This window comes from Dermacentor albipictus, unplaced genomic scaffold (genome assembly GCF_038994185.2).
Source record: "Dermacentor albipictus isolate Rhodes 1998 colony unplaced genomic scaffold, USDA_Dalb.pri_finalv2 scaffold_14, whole genome shotgun sequence".
NCBI lineage: Eukaryota > Metazoa > Arthropoda > Arachnida > Ixodida > Ixodidae > Dermacentor > Dermacentor albipictus.
The window spans coordinates 1,848,140-1,870,037 of NW_027225568.1; the positions used below are offsets into that span (position 1 = coordinate 1,848,140).

A 21,898-nucleotide genomic window follows, 5' to 3' on the forward strand; every position below is an offset into this window, starting at 1 on the left:
TCACTCGACAGAGTTCGGCTATTGAAGTTTGACAGGGTCAGTTTCCATTGTCGGCCTGTCTGGACCCAGAGATTCTTAGCACTTGGTTACTGCAATATTAGCTCTTTGTTTGTCTGGTTGAGCCCAGCGTCACCAGATAGTATCCCTGTGCAGGCTGTTCGTGTTTACGCCTCCGCTCATCCTGAAAAATTCTCAGTCTGCTCGCGTTTACCGGAATACTGAACACTAAAACTCTTTATAGTGTGCTACCATATATGCCGTATTTACTCGCATAATGATCGCACTTTCTTGTGAAAAAAATTGACGCAAATTCAGGGGTGCGATCATTACGCCGGTTAAACTTCCAGCGAAAAGAATTTTTTTTCATCCCGCATTTGCTTTGGGATGACAACAGGTCACCAAACAGGCACCTTCCATTGTAACAGTGCAAGAGACAAAAAAAAAAAAAACAAAAAAAACAATGGCGGCTGGCGGAGCAAGTCAAATGCGCTGAACGCAATTTTTTTTCTTCTCGTGAGTACATTATGCGCATTGGAACAGTTTCTTCTGCATCAGTAATGAATAATATCGGTAATATTGGCAAGTTTGCGACAATTACCTAGCCATGTCCACTTTGAGGGGACAGAAACAGAGATGGGCACGCTTAGCTGCCAGTGACATAGAAACACATGGAGAGCATGCTGCGGAAACTGCGGGATTTGTCTGCTATCCTAATATGGCACATTTCCGCTAAGGGTGGGTTAATATCTTAGCTGTGTTACAAGCGTCGGCGTATAAATAGGTACACTTCTAACGTATCAGTGTAAATGTGGCTACTATCGTGGCTGCTCGCAATTTGTTGCATGCCCACCAGTGCAGACGAAAGGAATCGAAAGGCACCTGTATTGTTGTTGTTGTTGACCGCCATTATAAAGCCTACAAATATTAAAGCCAAGGAAAGTTTGGTTGTACCTTTTTTTTGTGTGTGTGTGTGTGGAAGTGCTGATGAAAGGAATGGAATGGGGCATCTGCTTAAGCATGTTTGGTACATGCAGACTGCTTGGTATGTCTTCGAGAGTTGTTCGCGTAGCATTCGACTCATTGTAAGTGCGATCATCATTAGCTAGACTTGGCACACAACATATTGCTGCGACAATTTAGGGGTGCGATCATTACACGGGAAAGAAAAAAATATTGAATTTTGACGACAAAATTCAGAGGTGTGATCATTACGTAAGTGCGATCATTATGCGAGTAAATATGGTAGCATGAAAGATCTTTCTAGGGCGGGCCGAAAATAGTCATTTTTGACGGGAGATGTGCGTTCGATGCATTGACTGTCCCCTAAGCTCCGCCAAGGCAGACACTGCCACTAAAGGGGACGCTATCTGGGTCACTGTAGGGGTCAGGCACGTGCGTGCTGACTGGTCAATTTATAGTTATAAGACGAATGCCAATTTTAGGATCAAAATAATCAACGTTTGGACCCATAGAAATGCATGGTCGTCAGCAGGAACCTTCACTCGGGATCGAATTGACTGAAAAATGGAATGAACTGGAATCAAATTAACGGCAGTTTAATGTATTGTCATTTTAATTTATTGGTAGAACTCAAGTTAATTTTCTCTTTATTGCCTTTCAACTACATCTACCATGGTGTGCTATGTCTGTGAAATTTGGGCCTGAATGAGTTATCGGTTTAGCTGGCTCAGTCAGTCAAATAGCCCTTCACATTTTTATGCATGGGCTGACTTGACGTGTGTGTGACCTGTTTTCTGTGCTTCACTAGTTTGGTCCGGCCACTTATTGAGACTTGTCTTTTCACCGCTGCTGTAGGTGTCCAAGCGAGAGGGTGACTCATCGCTGATGCAGCTCAAGGAAGAGTTCTGCACATATGAGGCGCTACGGAGGGAGCATGACGCACAGATTGTCCAGATTGCCAGCGAGGCAGGCCTGCGGATCGCACCCGAGCAGTGGTCATCACTTCTCTACGGAGACGCGGCCCATCGGTCACACATGCAGTCGCTGGTGGACAAGCTACAGAGCCCACAATCCTTTGCCCAGAGCGTACACGAGTTATCGCTTGCGCTGCAGCGGACGGGGGACCCTGCTGGACTGGCCGCCCTGCGGCCACACTTCGATCTCCTTGCCCATTGGGAACCGCCACCAGGTGAGGCCAAGCTGAGGAGCGCAAGCAATCGATGCAATTGGTTCTTTTGGGAAGTACTGCTGCATTGTGGTTGACAAGTGGAACCATACTGCCGAAAGGAACATTGCCAGTGAACTGCGGTATAACAGTGAATAATTTTGGTACTGGGTGCAAATTATAAACTTCAACATACTTATTTGCCCCGGATGTTGGAACTTGTCATTGTTTTCCCTAGTTGTGCCAGATAACTCTGACATCACCCAACTTGCAGCAACTAGGAGTCCCCTGTTTGAATCCTGTGGTCGGACAGTTTCATTTATGTTTATTAATTAAAGCCAACATCTTTCTTGACGACTTTTACCAGCACTTTTTCATATGGGCATGTTTCAAACGTCTTTCCTGGACCGATCCTGGAGGAGACTAGTCCACAGCCACGCAAATAAATCTACACCATTTTCTGGTTTGAGCTCTGTTATTCTTTTGTGCTTTAATATTTTAAGCCTGAGAAGATTTAAGGCAGACATGCGCTGTTGGTGTTTTGTTTCATGGCATTTGTTTCTGGGCTGCCATTCTCAAAATTCTCAAGAATAATTTTGTCAAGAATGTAAGACCTAGTATGAACAAGTTTAGTGATAGAATGGTGCGGCAAAATAACACGCGTACACTGCATGTCATATGTCATGAAATATAACATAGTACATGTACTTAAATACATACGGAACCTCACGGAGACGCCGACGGCAAAAATTTGCTTGGAGTGTCTATCGCAATAAAAATAAACTTTGATAAACACCCTCTGGCATTGCCCAAAAATAAACTCCAAAAACGCAGAACCCTATTCAGAGAAATACTGTAGTGTGTGGCTTCTGATTAATTCCGACTAGCTGGGGCATCTCAGCATGCCCCCACCCAGGGGTGCCACTATGGGCACTGTTAAATTCCACCATACTGTCAAATTTGCCATCTTGTCAGCTCTGATTGGCCCACAGGGCTGCTATGCCATCTCTGATAGGCTGAAAATGCCACCATGGCAGAACTTGACAGTGTCCAAAATAGCACCTTAGGGTGCATGAATATTTTTTCAGTTCATTTTTATTGGAATGCGACTATTGCAGCCAGAAATTGAACTTGTGGCATCGCCTTTAGCAGCAGGCTCCTGACTGACTGTGAAGGGTCCATGGGCTTGGTAAAACTGATAATGTGCATCAGCTTGTAAAATTTCGACGGTTTTTCTCATTTGACTTGTTATCTCTGCTTATCTCCAAACAATTCCAACAATTCTCCAAAGGAAAATAAGTTACTAATGTATAAAACTTTAATTCGCCGAATCCTAGATTATGCTTCTCCTGTCTGGAACCCTCATAAGCAGTGCGACATTAACTCCATTGAGAGCATACAACGAAAATCTATTAGGTTCATATATCGTCACTATGATCACTATTTTTCACCCTCTCGTGCCTTATCTTCTTTGAACCTAACCCCTTTATCCATACGCTGTCACATTGAGTCATTGAAGTTTCTGCATGGCATCGTCAATTTTTCTTATCGTGTCTCACGTCCCTTATATAGTCCTTCAGACATTCCTCGGTCAAGTAGGAGTCACCATAGCCTTAATATTAAGCCTTACTTTGCTCGATCTAATAAATTTAAATACAGCTTTTTCCCACGTACTATTGAATTCTGGAACTTAATTCCCGGAACAATTAGGTCACTGCCATTAAAGATTTTCTGTTAAAAGTTTACCACACCTGATTTTATGTAGGTATTTTCTTGTTGTTACAGTGGATTGACTCATTCTCGTTTTTGTACTGACTCTCAGTGTTGCTGTTATTTTGAGTTTCATTTGTGTCATCTGCCTTATTTCTTGTGAATTTTTAATATGTTATTGTTTACTTGTTTTTTTGTATGACTTCTTTTTGTCTAACCCACTCCTGCAATAGCCCCATAAAGGGGCTGCGGTATGTATAAATAAATAAATAAATAAATAAAAATCTGTCATCATTACTGCCATTGCTAAATGTTTGTGGGCTTCCACAGGAAAAGGGGCAGGTAATGCTCAAACATGGTCTATTCCATGTTGCAGCAGCCCTAGCTGCTAAAGCAACGTAGTGACAGACACAGGGTTACAGGAGGAAAGGCTCACAGCACCGGCATGCGCTTTTTAACTCGTACAGTGAATGACATGTGGGCGACATCTGCCATGTAACGGAAAGCATGCATGGCATTATGACGAGTACAGATATGCCACAGTAGCTGGAGCGAGCAAACAATGTATGGCTGCCCTTGCCAGCTAGGTGCCGTCTTGTATCACTTGGCACTCTAGGAGGTTCATTTACAAAATATTGCGTTAACTATGAAATTGCCAGTGCTCATAAAAAATTTAAAAATCCCATAAAATGGTTTTCAAAGCTTGCTGGGCACACACTGTTAGGCTGAGAGCTGCAGGCGGAAAAAATGTCAGAGGTGATTTAATGGTAAATGCGATAGCAATGCTTCAGTATTAAGTCGCACCGCTTTGTGATCCCGGATCCATGATCTAAACTGCATTCACCACATTGCAAAGTGTTGTTTAGGACCTTACTTGCACACATCCTGCCTCTTTGAGGAACTAAGTGCAACTGACGGTGGTCTGGAGCAGACCACTGTCAATTGCACTACAGCTCAGACAACTTCTAATGTAACTGCTTATTGTGCAGAACTGGTATCTCGTTTTCTTGCTTTCCTTTTTTTTTTTACTTCACTGCCCACTCCTGCAATAGCCTCACCGAGGCTGCAGTATGTATAAATAAATAAATAAATAAATAAATAAATAATGCAGCATGTTTTCACATGCACAGCCTTTCAAAAACATTGTTTTGCTTATAATACTGCAGAAATTCTTGATTCTGGCGACTTGAATTATAAATGGTTTATGCTTATACATACCCTATTTACTCAATTCTAATGCACCCTCGATTGTAACGCGCACCCATTTTCCGTGACCAAAAAAAAAAGTACAGTACCGCACACCTCGTGCTTTCATATAGGAATAATATTTTCTCTCATTTGGAAAAAGCAGATTTATTCCCAATGCACTAAAGTTGCAATGAATAAAAACACAAATTGAAGCAGTGTACCTTGCCCCCAAGATTTTCACTGTGCCGGTACAAGTCGCGTGGGGCAATAGGTATCACTTGTCATCGCTATCACACAACTTCTTATCGCTATCAACAGACCAAAACATTTCATCCTCGGCACCGTCCATGGCATTCGAAATCCCGCATTTTTTAAAGGCCTTGTTGACCATGGCAGACGGGATCGTGCACCATGCATCTTTCACCCATCCAGCAAAGTCCTGCAGTGAGGCACGCTTCATTTTATTGGCGGGCGTGAATTTATGGCAGCCACTGACAAGCTATTCGATGTAGAGCGCCCGAATTCTATCTTTCACTGGCTTGTTCAAAGAAACATCAAACGGCTGGAGCTGCGATGTCATGCCGCCGAGTATCATGACAAGGTCAGTGTTGCATGCAGCCAGCTTGTCCTTGATGCGCTGGTCAAGGTGTCACCTGAACGCGTCGAGCACAAGCATCCCACGCAGACCCAAACTGCCGCCGAGTCTCTTCCGCCAAACGTTATCAATCCAGTCAACGACCAAGTCCGTGGTCATCCAACCTTTTCATTTGTGCGCACAATCGCGCCACTCAAAAACGCGATTCCTTTCGGGAGCGTCTTCCGTCTGAAGATAAGATACGGGGGCAACTTGTGCCCATCCGCAGTGCAACAAAGCATTGCGGTGACTAGTTTTTTCCTGGCAGGAAGACAAAATGCGCACTTGCTTTGCCCCCTTCTTTTCAACGGTTGTGGTGACAGGCATGTCAAAGTAGAGCGGCATCTGATCAGCATTTCCAATCTGTCCAAAGTGGTAGCCGTTTCTATGGTACAACTTCAAAACGTACCGCTGAAAACTGTGCAATTTCTCTTCATATTCTTCGGGGAATTTTTGGCATATCCCTGTCCAATTCGAAGAGAAAAGCCTTCTTTTTTTTCATAAAATTTGATAGCCAGCACCTGCTCACTTTGAAGTCGCTCCGCCTTAGCCCTTTCTGTAAGGCTAACTGCATCTCCCGTACTTTGAGCAGATTCGTCACAGGCCACTGTGCCGCTTGCTGCTCTTGCATGTATTCCGCGAGCAGCTCTTCTATTTCAGCGAAGAGGCCCTGCTTTGGTCCACTGAAACCCTTCCTTGTTGCTTTGCTGGCGAAAATATTCTTCCTCTGTTTGCGCCAGTCCCGCACGTAAGTTTCGGGAACTTTGAACGCCCATGATGTGGATCGATTTCCGTCCGTCTCTGCTCATATGATAACTTTCCTTTTAAATGCGGTGTCATGGTAGTCTCGGCGTGTCTTTGCAGTCAGAGCTTCCAAGCTGATTGAATAAACGCAGAAAGCAGGAAGACAAGCAGTAGACTAGGTTTCACCAGCGCCTGGTTACACGTGCAACATGGAGGTATGCACGTGGTGAAAGCTACGGCAGCTAGGCTAGAAGCACATACGAGGTGGCCATTTTTCGAATGTCGATGGTGATATGGTAACGGGATTTAGGGTCATACTCGATTCTAACGTGCATGCAATTTTTGGACCTGTTTTATCGGAAAAAAGGTGTGCGTTAGGTTTGAGTAAATACGGTATATGCAGGGTGTCCCACATAACTTGAGCCAAGAAATTAAAAATGAAAGGCGCGTTGGAAGCAAATTGAACCAAATGCATACTATTTGCTATAGCCTATAGTAATTCGGACAAATTTTTGTTTTCCCCATAACTCACTAATTAAGTTTAATTACCCAACTTTTTCATTATTGGCTGAGGACCCCAAGTATGATAGGCAGATTTGTAGAGCACCTTCAGAAACCACTAATCAAGCTGTTTCCTTTACTATATGTCTCACATAGTCCTTTCTTCTGGGTTGCAAAGAAAGCCCGCAAAATATGAAAAAAAAGTCACGTGACGGAACACTTGTGCAGTGGTATCGGGCTGCTTTCAAGGGTGCGTTCGGGAGCAAGGTCGGCTCCCATCGGATGACAGTGAAAATGCATGCTGCTGGCCAAGCGCTGTCGATGACATAAAGAGCGCCCTGCCGCTTCCGCATCGCCAGTCACCATGCAGCCGACCTTGTTTACCGAACGCACGCTTGAGAGCAGCACAATACCACGGCGCAAGTGCTCCGTCACATTCCTTTTTTCATATTTCGCGGGCTTTCTTTGCAACCCAGAAGAAAGAACTATGTGAGACATATAGTAAAGGAAACAACTCGATCAATGGTTTCTGAAGGTGCTCTACAAATCTGCCTATCATACTTGAGGTCCTCAGCCAATAATTAAAAAGTTGGGTAATAAAACCTAATTAATTAGATAATTATGGGGAAAACAAAAGATTGTCTGAGTTACTATAGGCTATAGCAAATAGTATATGTTTGGTTCAATTCGCTTCCGACGCACCTTTCATTTTTAAATTCTTAGCTCAAGTTATGTGGGACAATCTGTGTTTGTGTGTGTGTACACACGCACACTTTTACTTTCTTACCATGTGACCGGCTTCCTACATAGACTGAACTTTGCGGAATGTGTATCAGGTCATGCTAGACTGGCGAATTCCAAGCCTATGTTCACATTAGCATTGCTCATCGTTTACGTAATCATAATTTTGAGTCGTAAAAAGTCCCCCATGGCATTATACATACCCGTGTTTGCAAAAACGGCGAACGCCCCCTTTTTGTTTCTATGCCTCTTTCACTGACTTGCATGTTGCAATTAAAGGGAGGTCACATGTATTCTTGTTCTGACCACAAGAATTGCGTGTGCATTGGAATCAAGGGCACATTTAACCTGGTAAATAATTTGACATGAGTTTATGAAAACAAGTCTTACATTAAGTTCTCATTATGTTTGTTGTCGCACAGCATTTCACTTATACCGCCAGCAGTGCTCCTTGAAATCCTTACTGCTTGATTAAGGGATGGCTCTTCTATGGCTATGTCATGTGTTTTGAGCGTCTAACAGGACCAGGATGCTCGAATGAAGTATCCCTATGGTGAAATGACGTGCTGCTCCAAGAGGTTGTCTAAAATGTTTATTGGCCTTGTTGTGGTAATGAACTATGTTTTCCTGAGTGCAGACGGTGGTGCACCGACGTGGGAGGAGCTGAGCAGGTGCGTGCTGGCGGCACGTGCCTGCCTCCAAGGGCTTGTGGCATTCATGGGGGCCTTTGGGGGGCGGCGAATGAACGGAGGGGGCGGAGGAGCCCCATCATCCTCTTCGCCCGGGAGGGGCAGGGCTGAGACGGGAGGTGGTGCGGCTGGTGGGAGCCCCGGCCACAACCCTGGTGGGTCCCGCTACAAGACGAGCCTGTGCCGCGATGTGGCTCAGCGTGGCTCGTGCCCCCGCGGGGCCCACTGCACCTTTGCTCACTCCCAGGAGGAGATGGACAGGTGAGCACCTGACTCGGTTTCCATTTGGCATGCTGGGTCACATGACGAGGGTACATGCATATATGCGGTCAAAGCTCGTTAATTCAAATTTCATGGGGACACTCACTGAATTCAAATTAAACGAAATTTGATGTTGAAAGCAGTGGTAGCACCTCTGGAACTATCACCCTTATGAACGAAATCTGGGATAGCTTTCTGCTTTTTTTTTTTTTTCTGGAAGCGATCACTGTTTGCTTATACATATTCAAGAGCTCGGTAAGCTTCTTCCACATATTTTTCAAAACTAAAGAACAGCCATGCCTGATTCAGTCCTTCCATCACCTGCAATAACAAAGGCAGCACCGGTGCTTCCTCTTCCTCATTCGCATAATCTACCACTGCATGGTCATTGCTGACAACTTGGCCAATGATGTCATCATCTGTGACTGCACCGCAGGCCATGGCATAGCTTACCATGGCTGAGCTGTTGACACTTATGTAGTCTGTGATCATATAATGGGGGGATGCGGCAATGAAAGCTATTTCTTTTATTTATTTATTTGTGGAAATAAATTGGTGAAATTTGGCATGCAGGTGTGATTTGTTATGCTGATATCATAACTGAAATTAGTTTTGTGCTATCTATCATAGTTTTCGAGTTACAACAATTGACAGCCTCTAATGGTCATCCACAAATTAATTACACATAAGTTCGCCAAGATTTTCACATCTGCATCTTCACTAAGGCCAATTCTATGCAATAAAGCTATTGGTTTATTTTTTAAATGCCGAAATGACCATAAAAGTATTTTAACTTTCCTGTGCACATTGTCTTACTAATTACTTTTGCAAAAAGCCCATTATAAACTTTTTTTATGAGGTGCAGTTAAAAATGGACAGCTTTATTGCACTCATCAATGTTTCAGGATATAAGTGCGAAAGACAGAATGATTTTGTCTTCATTCATTGGGAAATGGCACTGGAATGACTGAAAGCAACTGCACAAAAACTGAAAGCTGAGGAAATAGAGCTCAAAAAAAGTTTTATTGGTTGTAAACATTTTAATCTTTACTTTGAGCACCTAAAACCCGCCTGGGATGTAGTCCCTTGCCTGTGAGGACGCGTTATCTGTACATGTTGATGTAGTTTTTTGCTTCTTTGCAGCAGTTTCCTGCACCTTAGCCTTTTTGATGCATTGTGCATCCATATGTCGTGCAGAGGTGGATGACAGCACATTCAAAATGTCCGCTGTTGTCTCCTCTCGTTGTGAAACCTCATCATTAGTGAAAGTTGGAGCTGAAATCTGCAGCTGAACTTTTGCTGTGAAAACTTCTGCTCTTGCCGATGTCATGTTGCCATCACGACCTAACACGGACACACTGTTGCCATAGCTCATGGTCATGTCGTCAGCACTGCACGCAGATGCACTTTCTTGGCCACCCATGTGCGCCGGTCATGCCTCGTTGAAAGTCAGCGGCATCCGCTTCGAGTAGTTTCCTCCCTCTGTTCCACGCCTTTTGTGGTCTTCCATATGCGTGGGCGATTCGGAACTTGCTTCCTTTGGGGCTCATCACAGAACACACACATTAAACTGCCACGATCATCAATCATAGTGATCTGAACGCACACCTTGCTGCTGTGCAAATGCCCGTGAGAGAGGTTCGTCAGCAATTCAAATCTAGAACAGCTAATAGGAGCATGTCGTGTGCCCCACGTGACTACTGCTCCAAATCGCAATGCTGCTTTTGCGTTCTTTTCGCTTGCAATTGCTGGTTTATTTTACGGTGGAGAAAGACAGATTTTTTATCTGAATCGCTAACACCGAATCGCAATTTTTATGACAGCACGCTAGGAAAGTGCTGTTTTCTTGATTTCTACCGGTTATTTTGTTATAATATTTCACCATGAGATAAATAAAGGTCTGCGGATCACGAAAAAACAACAGGAAGTCGAAAATTTTCACAATTTGACTACTTCAATTGCCACGTCCCCCCCATAACAGTTCTGAGATCTGTACTTGAATAGGAACACGATGGTTCTCCTCATGTCAACTGGGTATTTGCCACCAAATGAAGACACGGCGGCACATGCACAGTGTAAGTCGGGTCTCCGCGACAGAAACATCCCACAATACACACAAGGGGTACTGACACAACAAAGACTACGAAAAATGGTGCAGCTTATCACGCTTGCTCAACATTTGTGAGTAGAAAGTTGCCCTATGCATCAGATATGCCGCGTGCTCCATAGTCGATGTCAGTGCAACTCACCATTTGGAAAAATAAATGTAAGAACATGGTGGCGATGATGCGATTCCGGCTCGTTTAATCTTTTCCTGCGCATGTAATCCGAAAAAGCATAGCCTTTGAGATCTGAGAGAGCTGTTGTAGGGCCATGGATCGATGATGATGGTGATAAAGCACATCACACCACCTGTCACTTAGCTGAAAAAGTTGTTACCAGTGCGAGCCTAGGAGCTGGCCATGGTGGCACGCACTTTGAATGATCGATGGTGGACCCCATTTGGCATGTGAGTAAACAAGCTTTTTTATTCATGTAGTTTCTATAGAGCTTGGTCAGACTTTGCCAGTTAGCTTGAATTATCCAAAGTGTCAAAATGGCGAGGTGTGAATTAACAAACTTTTACTGTATTTTTTGTTTAATACTTAGCAGGCAACACTGTCGACGTTATATAAGTAGTGCAGTCGAAGAAGTCTCAATTAGGGCATTTTGCAGTGCTGTTGTTTTGGATCTGTGACTGTTTCCAAGGAAAACTATTTCATGTACAGTCAATGTTCAATTTTTCGGACTCTCTAGTGGTCGCGAAAATGTCTGAAAAATCAGGCAGTCCGAAAAAAAACAAGTGCATGCCTTTTACTGTCCCCAAGAGCTCAAATTGCCACAGACATGTTCTAAATAGCTCTGAAGGCCTGCCAGTACACTTATTAGGCGTATCAGTGCTCTTACTGGGACAGGAGATGGCGGGTGCACGTGTGCATAATTAAAGGGGCCTTGAAACACCCCTCAGGCTTAGTGAAATAACTCAGTCAACGGGTAGCATATGCTGCTGCGAACATTTCTCACAAGTTATGCTGTTGTACGCACTGTGTGGAGCTCGCAAGTGGAGTGCGATGTCACCTTTCTCTCATACGCTCTCTTTTCAAGAGAAGCCTGCTCCTCATTCTCTTCTGGATGCTTTATTTCACAATAAAGATTTCCATATGCGGCTGCTATTGGTAGCTGCGGTCAGCTACGCAGCGTGGATACTGCGACCGCTGCGAGGTGCTGCCTCGAGTCCACTGGCTAAGTGCATTGCGGCCGCTGAGGACAGCTGCATTTGGCTTACGTTCAGCACATCATAGGTACCATCATAGGTACCAAAATCGGAAGCCGGGATATCTACCTTAACATCCAAAATGAAATTTGAACTGCGTGCCATGGTGACATTTACAGTCAAATCTCAATATAATGAATCACGTGGGACTGCCAAAAATCGTTCGTTATTTGGAAATATCGTTGTAATGAAGAACTTGCTGTTATAAGCCAGTGGACAAACCTAGAAATGAAAATGACGTACCTTGGTAGTAGACGCATGTGTAGACACGCATACTCTCAAATAAATGTGTCACTCACTTTAAAGCTGCTTTATTTGAAGAAATCAGTGATTTTCTTCTGGCGCGTGCAGCACGCACAATCGATTAGGAAGGCGTCTACATCTTCCACTTTGTGCAATACTTAATCGGGTACGTCATTGCACAGAGCGATGAAAGTGCAGACTTTGTTCATGTGCACTAAAACATCAGTGTTCGACACGATCTCATCTTCTGTGTTCGGTAACGCACAGTCGTCTTCCTTTGGGTGGTCATCGTCACTGGAGACGCCGCGAACACAGTTAACATTTAGTGCTGCACTGTCGCTCTCCATGTAGTCATCGAAGGAAGAGATGGCAGGTCGCAGTTCCACAACCTCGGTCCACAGGTGTCCTGGGTTGATGTTGGTCTCCTCCAGGTCATCTTCAAGCTGCACAGGCGCTTTGACAAGGCCTGCTTTTCGCCAGCAGTTGCTAATGGTGGACGCCGTCAAGTTCCACCAAGCTCCTGTGAGCATTCACACTGCCTGACGAATATTGATGGCAGTCGGCAACTTTAGGTGGAGGTTGATAATCAACCGCTGCACAAGGCACTTAGGAAATTCTGCTTTTGCACTCTTTCTAATGCTCTGGTCTATGGGGTTGCAGCAAGAACGTGTTGTTTGGGGGCAGAAACTCCAAGCGAACGTGCGTCAAGCAAACATTCACAATGTGAGCAGAGCAGTTGTCAACCAGTAGAATTATTCGGTCATCTCTCCTCATATGGTCATTGAGTTTGATGAGCCACTTGGAAACGAGTTCTCTGGTCATCCAGGCTTGTTTGTTGGTGCGGTAGTCATATGGTAACGACAGGACGTTTTTTTATGCAGCGAGGCTTCGCGTACTTGACAATGACGAGCGGTTTAATTTTCTTCGTGCCTGTTGCATTGCAGCAGAGCAGGACTGTCACGCAAATATGAGACTTCTTTCCTCTTTTGCACTGCTGCCCTTTGAAGTGCATCGTCCGGTCTGGCAGGAGATGATAAAAACATGCGGTCTCATCTACATTGAAAATATCTTCAGAGTACGATTCAGCCACCTCTAGAGAACTATCGTTTTGCCAGGAATCCGCGCCTTCTCTGTCAGCAGCCTTTTCCTCACCCGAGACTACCTGCCAAGTTATTCTGTTCCTTTGGTGGAAACAAAAAAGCCAACTCACACTGGCGTTGAACCCACTTATTTCAAGTGCATTGGCAAATTTGCTGGCAAATTTGAGCATTGGGCCAGACACGGGAACGTTTTGTAGTCGGGCATATTTGAACCACGTGAGAACAGCTTGGTCTACATTTTTAATGTTTCCCAGTCACAGCCGTTTCCTCGTAGGAGCGAGTTGCGATTCCCGGTGAAGCTTGACAGTGTTGTCTCGGTCTTTCAAAATGGTCGCAATGGTCGATAGGGCAATGCCACGCTGTCTGCACACGTCGATTTGCTTTTTCCCTGCATTTATTTCCTGCAATACGTCCAATTTGTCCTGCAGCAAAAATCTGCTTTTGCTTCTTCTTGGCGCCATCGCTAGCTGCATTCATTGTTAGATCTCGTGCAAACATCGCTGAACCTTTGTTGTGGAGTTCTTGGTGAAGTTTTTGGTGAAGCAATAGGCACTCGACGTGGTGATGATGATAGCTCCTGCACTCGCGGTTTGTTTCACGCGAGAATTGCGGCACTGTTACTTTTAGCCGAATTTCTAATACTGATGTTCCTCGGTTATAAAGGGGAAAATAAACTATGTGCGTTATTCTGAAATATGCGCTGTATTGAAATTTGTAGTTCTGAAATATTTTTGCACTGAAAATATAGGCAATCTTAAAATGTTCGTAAATTTGAGAAATTCGTTAATGTGTGGTTCATAGTAGATCTGACTGTAGAAGGCGGAGTTGTGGGCACGCCCCACTCAGCCGTGGCCTTCACAGTGCAAGTCATCGAAGAAGGAATGGGGCCGCAGCAGAGGCCTCATTCCTTCTTCACTTCACTTCTTCACTTCACTTCACTTCACTTCACTTCTGCTGAATGCATTGAAGTACTTTTTGCGGCAAAGTATTTCTGAAATAGCCATGTTTCACTTCAAATGCCTTTCTCCACTTCAATAAAGAGTGGTTCAGGGCCCCTTTAAGATTCGAATGCATATTAAGGGAAAATGAGGCATCCACACAATCGTAGCAGTTGCTACAAAGGAAACCCATACGGGTTCCTCGAAAGAAAAGTCTTGCAGTTAGAGAAAACCTCGTCCTGGTCCGGGACTCGAACCTGGGACTCGAACCCGGGACCACCGCCTTTCCGGGACAGCCGCTCTACCATCAGAGCTAACCTTTGTCGAAATTGCTATGATTGGGTGGATGTCTAATTTTCCCTTAATTAATGCGTTCCATTTTGCAGATGTCCCCATAACTATTACGTCAAACTCTTGCCTTTGCTTCGAGTTGTTGAGAAACTCTACTTCGCCCTGCTATCTGCTAGCCGCCTAGTTGCTTCACCGCAATACACCGCGTATGCTTCACCGCATAACTCCGCTGTATTGCAGCGAACCTGACTTTCGGGAACCGGCATTATGCCACGCGCCAAGCTTTCCGCGCATAGAAGCGACCGACGAGGATTACAAAGTTGGGGTCGGCGCCCTTGCTGACAGCGGCGAATTCTTGAAAAAAGAAAAAATGACAAGGCACCAAACAGCAGGAAGCTTCATAGCGAGTGTCAAAGCAACTAGTCCTAGTGGGTCTGCAACTGCCAGCAGTAGGCGTGGGAGAGCGCCGGTTCGAGGCTCCTTCAAAATGGTGGCGGTAGTGGCTTCAATTAATGCTGTTTCGGACTTGCGGTCATGGCAAACAGTCCGGAAAATCGGATAAAGGGTTTTTGTGTTTGGAATTTCAGACGACCTTATACACTGGCTCTCTGGGGTACGTGGCAGTGGCGTGAGTGAATTATCGGGCATGTCCAAAAAATTAGGTGTCCGAAATATTGGTCATTGACTGTGTTACAATTACAATATATGAATGTAAGGCTAGGTCTAATTGCATGTTATTTGTGTACTTTTGTGCTTCCAGTATGCCACACATAACATATCGATTGCGAGCAAAAGTGCTGCGCTGTGGCTGCTAGTCATAAACATGCTGCTCCACTTATTCTGTGTTTAAGTTTTTAAGGTTCAGGCCTACTATGCCTTCCATGTAATATTTGGCATATTTTCACTACATAAAAGTATGGCACTTAATGTTAGATCAAGTTATAGAGAGATATGATTCTTTCAAACTTGGTGCATTATTTTTTGGTTATGAATGTGAGCAGTAGCCATTGTAGCATTGCTGGCTCTGCATGAAATGGAATATGGTGGTTTGGCCTTGTCTGCAAGACATAAAGCAAGTGGACACTCGCTTCGTCTGTGTTCTTTTATTATGCTTGAAAATCTTTAACGTGTGTCCTGTGCTCCTTATGTGTTTGTCACTTGAGTCACTATTTAGATGCCTGCAAGCACAGCCATCGTCTGTGTGATGGTGGCCGAAATTGCTGTACAGCACAGGAGGTTTACCCCATGCCACATTAGATGTTCGGCAGTCGCATTTGTTTTCAAAACTGTAGTTTTAAGAATGCTTGAGCTTGACAGCTGCACTGTTTTCCACTTTCAATACCACAAGAACCAGTCTATTTGCAGACACAGCAAATACACATGTTTCTGAAGCCAGTCCTCATCCTCTGATGAAGCTCCTCTTTATCAGAAACACATTAGCAGAACTCTTATGGGACTGTGAAGCAGTAAAAAAACCATAGCTGCAAAAGAAGTGCTTAATTTTGTGCACTTGCCTCAACACTGCAAAAATTTCAGGAGGCAGATCGGATACTCGTGCCTACAATAGTTTGCAGTTTGGCAGCTTGGAAACAGCGGGAATAGAAGCCTTTGTCAAAGGTTTGTGGGCCACTGTGCATGTGACCAGACCTGCAGCTGAGAGTTGTGGTGGGTGCAGGAGGTGCAGTGGGATCCACACTGCATGGCTCCTGGTGATGGCATCAGCTGTATATGCACTCTATACGTATGTACGCAGTATGTTTACTGTTGTCGTAAATTCAAAAATGAACAATTATGAAGCATTTTTTCACTTCCATGTTCATCTGCATTTGTAACAGCGGCTTTATTCAGACTCCAAAATGTATGCTTGGGACTACTACATGTGAAGAAACTGGCTACAAAGCGATTACTCGTTGCGCTTCTGTGTAATTACAGTGCAGTCCACTTATAACAGTATAAAGGAGAGCAAAAAATCGGGATTCTTATAACCAATCACTATACCTTTACTGCCATAAAAAAAGAAATGCTGCTTAAGAGTGCGTTGAAATAATAGCTTTTGCAGTTGTTGCATATTTACAACCGAGGTGTGCATAGTGTCCAGCTGCTGCTTGAACACTGGCGGCAATCCTTTAGTGTGCACGAAATCAATGAGTGACTCAATCGACGACAGTGCACTTTGCGTGAACATAGGGGTTGAGGTCAAAGCTGGGCCATTGTCTATCTCGTCGTCACTGCCACTGCTGCCACCAATGCCATCACTTTAGTTGCACAACGATGTCTGCATCGCAAAACAAGCCTCTTCAGCATTACAGTCCAATCTCGTTAATTTGAGCACACGTAATTCGAACTTCCAGTTTATTCTAACTGCCACCGGGGTCCCGTCATAGTTATGTTTATTCCAGTGGGCAAAAATGCCCGGTAATTCAAACACACAAGCATTTGCGATGGTTAATTAGAACCGACCGAGCTCTGACAATGCTCTCAACAGCGTGCCAGATCACACGGCGGTACCTCCGACCAGCATTGCTCTGACCCTGTCATAGAGGAAAGGCTTAGGAGAAAGCCTTCAACTCCACAAGGGGGGGAAGCCACATGGCAGAAATTTTACCTTCTGCCAAATGGCAAGGTCACCGTTTCTGCGTCACACCATAATGCCCAGCCACACGAGCGGCAAAACGCATGCCACAACAGAGATCAGTCCTGGGCTGATTTTTTGCGGCTCGCTGCGGCGGCAAGCCAGCCGCGAGCGGAGAAGACCAATGAGAGTGGCCTCTACAGTGACGGAATGCGCGGGAAACTGGTATCATGTGGACTCACCCGGCTGCTCTATTCGTACTCGCGTCTGGTTCAACCAGACCACTAGTTTCGCACTATTGTTTGCTTGCGTCAGCTCTCGTTCGCGCCTGTTTTGTCTGGTCTTGTTTGCACTTGTTTTTGTTTTTAACGCGATAGCGTTAAGGAGCTCGTGTCGCAGAAAAGCCGGTGTCGTCGGTGTCGGCGTCGGGTGTCGGCGTCGGCGTCGGCGTCAGCGTTTTGCGGCGTTGACCGTGAGCGATAAATCACGGCAGGCACTCCATAAATAAAAAGCAACTTCCAAGATGGTCTGGGTGGGAATCGAACCAGGGTCTCCGGAGTGTGAGACGGAGACGCTACCACTCAGCCACGATTTCGATGCTTCCAAAAGGTACAAACGCGCCTCTAGTGAATGCGGTGTTGCCTTCGAAACGAGCCGTGGAAAGTTATACTGTGGTGTATATAGGTAATTATGAACATGTAACTTACAGAAGTCGCAATTACACGAGTAGCGAAGTGCGTTTCGCTGCATTTCTTCTGCGCTTTCCGCACACGGAGAGCCATCTTGCGGCAAACACAGAAGAGCCCCTCCTCTCCATGTACGGCGCTGCCCCGACAGATGGCGCGCCACGCGCGCATTGGAGCTGTCGCGGTTCGGACTCTCTCCCCTGACAACGCTTCGCCTCGCTCCCTCCGCAGAATCAAGCGTCCTTCCTTTCTTTAGATCACTATCTCTCTATCTCTCTGCCCGTGCCGATCACGGCGTTTGGCTGGCGTGCATCATTTCCCCCTCCGGGATACCGAGTTCTTTGGTTCGCTCCGCTTGCTCAGGCGCACGTTTCATTGCTGCGCCGAACGCCGCGTTGCTCGACCATATGGCTCGACGCTCACCGCGTCTGATGCGGGGCGCCTCGTAAGTGATGGCTGCCCTGTAGCCCATTGTCTTACACCCATTGGCGGGTCGACGGGAACGCTATCGCGTTCCACTCTTGAAGGCGAAGCTTAAGCGTCCTCCAATTTTTTTTTTACAATGACTCGTCTAAACTGAGACGTCCTGATGAAAAGGCTGTTGAAGACAGTGCACCATATTCGATTCTGTACGACAAGACAGACCCTGAATTCAAGGATGCGAAGGCGACCCCCAGTCCCTCATTCTCCTTGTCTTTTGAAAGTGGCAATGCCGCAACAGATGGGGCAGCGCACCAACATAATTATGATCAGCGGCAACAACTTTATCTTGATAAGACGTGACTCACATTAAGAACACAGGACAAAGAAGGTAAACACAGCGCCGATCTGTCGGCAGACGAAGAAAAAAACATGCGAGCATGCAGAGGGAAGCAGCAGTGGAGGCCCAGTCCGGGCTCGGCAACTCTGCTGCTTCGGTGGCAGTAGGTGGCAGAGGTACTTAGTACCATCTAGCAAGCTGGTGGGAAAGCAAGTCCGCTTTCCTCCCGCCCTTCCTCGCAACTACGCTCCCCTCGCCCTCGCTCATCTTCGACTGTCTCCGCGCAGGCGGCGCCCGGCCCGGAGGCCCGGAGGCCCGGCGCCAGCTTAGCTTGCTCCTTGAAGTTATTGGGAAGCGAGCATTGGCTGGCGTGGGCAGTTTCGTGGTGCTCGCCTGCTGTGTGCTTGCGCACCACAATATTCCATGACTCACACCGCTCATGCATCTTGCTACGGTGCATTAATTCTTCAAAAACATGTCCTTCTTTTAATTCGAACAAATTTTGGGGCCCCTTTGAGTTTGAATTATTGAGATTCGACTGTATCTTGTAGCGCAGTTCACCAACTGGCGATGTTCTGTGACTTTTGCATTTGACATGCGGGTGAGATGCACTGCATGGTAATGGCGGCAGCTACGAACTCACATAGGCAAACTTTTCGCCCAGTCTTGGTATAATTTAAGGGCAACTTAGCAACATAAATGCCAAGCTCAGTCTGCATGGAAAAAGCCATCCAGAAGACAAAAATTTGATCGTTGTATCCAACATGTGGTCATAAGTTTTTTGTTTTTTTTCTCGAAGTCCTAATGCATAAGTTGATACTAATGCATAAGTTCTAAGGAGGCCCGCTTAAATGGGTGATACACTCATTCTGGTTACTTGTTGTAGCCCTGGAGAACATTCATACCATCCAAAATGACTGCACTTGACTCTTTCCCTACCATGAGAAAAATAGGTGTGTCTTGTAGGTTACGCCAGATCTTTTCTGAAGGAACTACTGCACTCAATATTTTGTGTAATACATAAACAAAAAGCACAATGAACGCACTTTTCATGGTTAAAAGTAATATTAACGAGATGAATGTCATAAAAATGATATAAATTGCTAGAATCAAGATTGTTGGATAAAATTGAACAAAGTTTGTAAAGACATGCTTGTACATGCTAAGAAAGATATGTAACAAAAATGAGATGTTCAAAATGTATTGCAGTCTAATTGGCACTATTTCCGAGAAACTCTAAATGATTAATTGAGCAGGTATTCCACTACAAAGATTTAAGCTCAAGCACTAAAGTTTGGCGTGCCAGGCTGCGGCCACCGATGTTCCAGGCAGGCTTGCATTGTTGTCGCTCGCAGAGTCAAAGTCCAACAAAAAGTTAGCATCCTCATGCTCGCTGCTGCTCGATTCATCGATCAAATCGGCCGCAAACGCAGCGGAATCGTGAGATCTGCGATTTTTTGAAGCGCGCACGCTGCTCCCAGAGGTGGCCATTTTTGCTTTCTACTTTGATGATCGGGAAACTTCGGAGTCCATTCAAAAATTATTGCCTGGCACGGAAAAAATCAAGTGCTTAGAAAATGAGTGTATAGTTCTCCTCCTTCATGTCCTATGGTGCAGAGTGTCCTTGAGCGCACGGAAGGTCTCGAAAGCAGTGTTTCAAACCATCGTTAGCGGGCCAACAATACCCAATGGGCGTGGTACGGAAACGGTTAAGGCCAAGACTTGAAATAAAAAAGTTACCCCAAACTTAACTGAAATTGCATCATTGAGATCATCACTGATATGTACACTGCACAGGACACTTGCATTGTGAATGTAAGTTTTGAGCACAGCAATTAGAAAAATTGTTCATGTCAATTTTTATTGTCGCATTTAAAATGTTAAGCTGTAAGGGCTTCTGCGTACGCTTGTAGAGAAACAATCTTGGCATAAATTTTATGCCTGCAGTTGTTAACTTCATTGCTATTGACCCAGCTGATTTAGTTTCAATAAAAAAATGTCCGATAATTGGTTGGTGGACCTTTTGAAAAGGTAAAGAAACCTGCTTCTTTGAACCACTGGACTGATACATCATTGAATACTACTTACGTTGTTGTGCATGGTAAATGATGGCCTTGCAATGTAGCAGCTACTTACCTTTTCTTTTTTCTCCTTTCTGTTGCTGTTTAACAGAAAACCACCTTATGTCCGACAAAACCGGTACAGAAAGTAAGTTGCGTAATCTGGTGACCTACTGAAACTCTGTAGTCATTTTGGTTTTGAGTTTTTGCAGCGTTCAGTAGCAAGCAGTGAAAAGTCTATGATTATACTTCTCCTCACTTTGCACAAATGGAGCGCGGCTGTGACTCTTGAGGCTCGACGTGCTCCACTTGACACATTCAGCAATGTATGCTAAAGAAATTGGAAGATGTATGTAACGTTCCCCGGCTAAACTTTTCACTGTCGGCTGAAAATTTTAGTGAGAACAAAAGAGAGAATGCACGGTAGTTCTAATATTGCTTATACTTCAAAAACTTATAACTAGTTATCAGCCATGTGAGATAACGATAGACTTACACATCTGCATTTTAAAGTGATTATCTTCGTGAATATTCAGTGTAATTCATGTCTTTATCAATGCCACAAAGGGCACTGACACATGTGCCTTTTGCACAAACAATTTTTTCGACTTTGAGTATTTAAGTTTTACAATGTTGCTGTGAATTTTGACCACACGTGCTACAGTGCACTAATAATCATCCATAGACCTGTTTTGTTAATACGATTGCACTGTTAATAATGTAGCATGATTATCACTGATGAAAGAAATCCCTCATCATTCCACTAGCATGTTTGACTTAGGCTGTTGGTATTGTGTATGCTGGTCAGCCTGGAGCATAATGAGGCTTTGCAATATAGAATGTTTACATATTGCAGGCTAAAATGGGATCCTGCTTCTCTTATACATGGTGTTTGAACTAATGTTGGTTCGGCTTTCAACAAATATGGCGTAAATAGAACCGATGCAGTGTTTGCTGTCACCTTGTGCAACTCGTTTAATTATAATTTCATTTCTCAATAGTCGATTATTTAATTTGCATGTTAAAATTTTCTTTTTCTGACTGTATTTGCACTATAAAGCTTCGGATTGCCATGGAAAAAGTCAAAACTTGGTCATTTCTGCCTTGCTAACTTCTGTGTTCTTTTTGTCATTGTTTAGTAGGAAGCAGGCAAAATTGGAAGACTTGCACGGCACTGGCTGGCTTGCTCTCAAATTGAATAGACTTAATTGTGAGCAGTATGAATGTGATAATTGATTATCTCAGCTATAGCGACATCCTTGCCAGCCACCTTTCCAGCTTGACGTAGCAAGTCAAAACAGCTTGTACAGTTTTATGATACCAGTAAGTGATGTGGTGACAT

The 21,898-nt window shown here is 44.7% G+C and overlaps 1 protein-coding gene across 11 annotated transcripts in view; it reads left to right on the forward strand.

Moving 5' to 3' along the window:
* roq (RING finger and CCCH-type zinc finger domain-containing protein roquin) overlaps positions 1-21,898 on the forward strand; it is a 151,078-nt gene that overhangs the window by 39,881 nt on the left and 89,299 nt on the right. For 7 of the 11 annotated variants that reach the window (XM_065447690.1, XM_065447693.1, XM_065447687.2 and 4 more), the window contains exons 5-7: positions 1,816-2,149; positions 8,281-8,593; positions 20,669-20,704. In XM_065447690.1, the coding sequence (XP_065303762.1) occupies positions 1,816-2,149; positions 8,281-8,593; positions 20,669-20,704 (683 nt within the window). The remainder of the gene's footprint in view (positions 1-1,815; positions 2,150-8,280; positions 8,594-20,668; positions 20,705-21,898) is intronic. The other 4 variants (XM_065447691.2, XM_065447688.2, XM_065447695.1 and 1 more) reach the window with 1 other exon arrangement.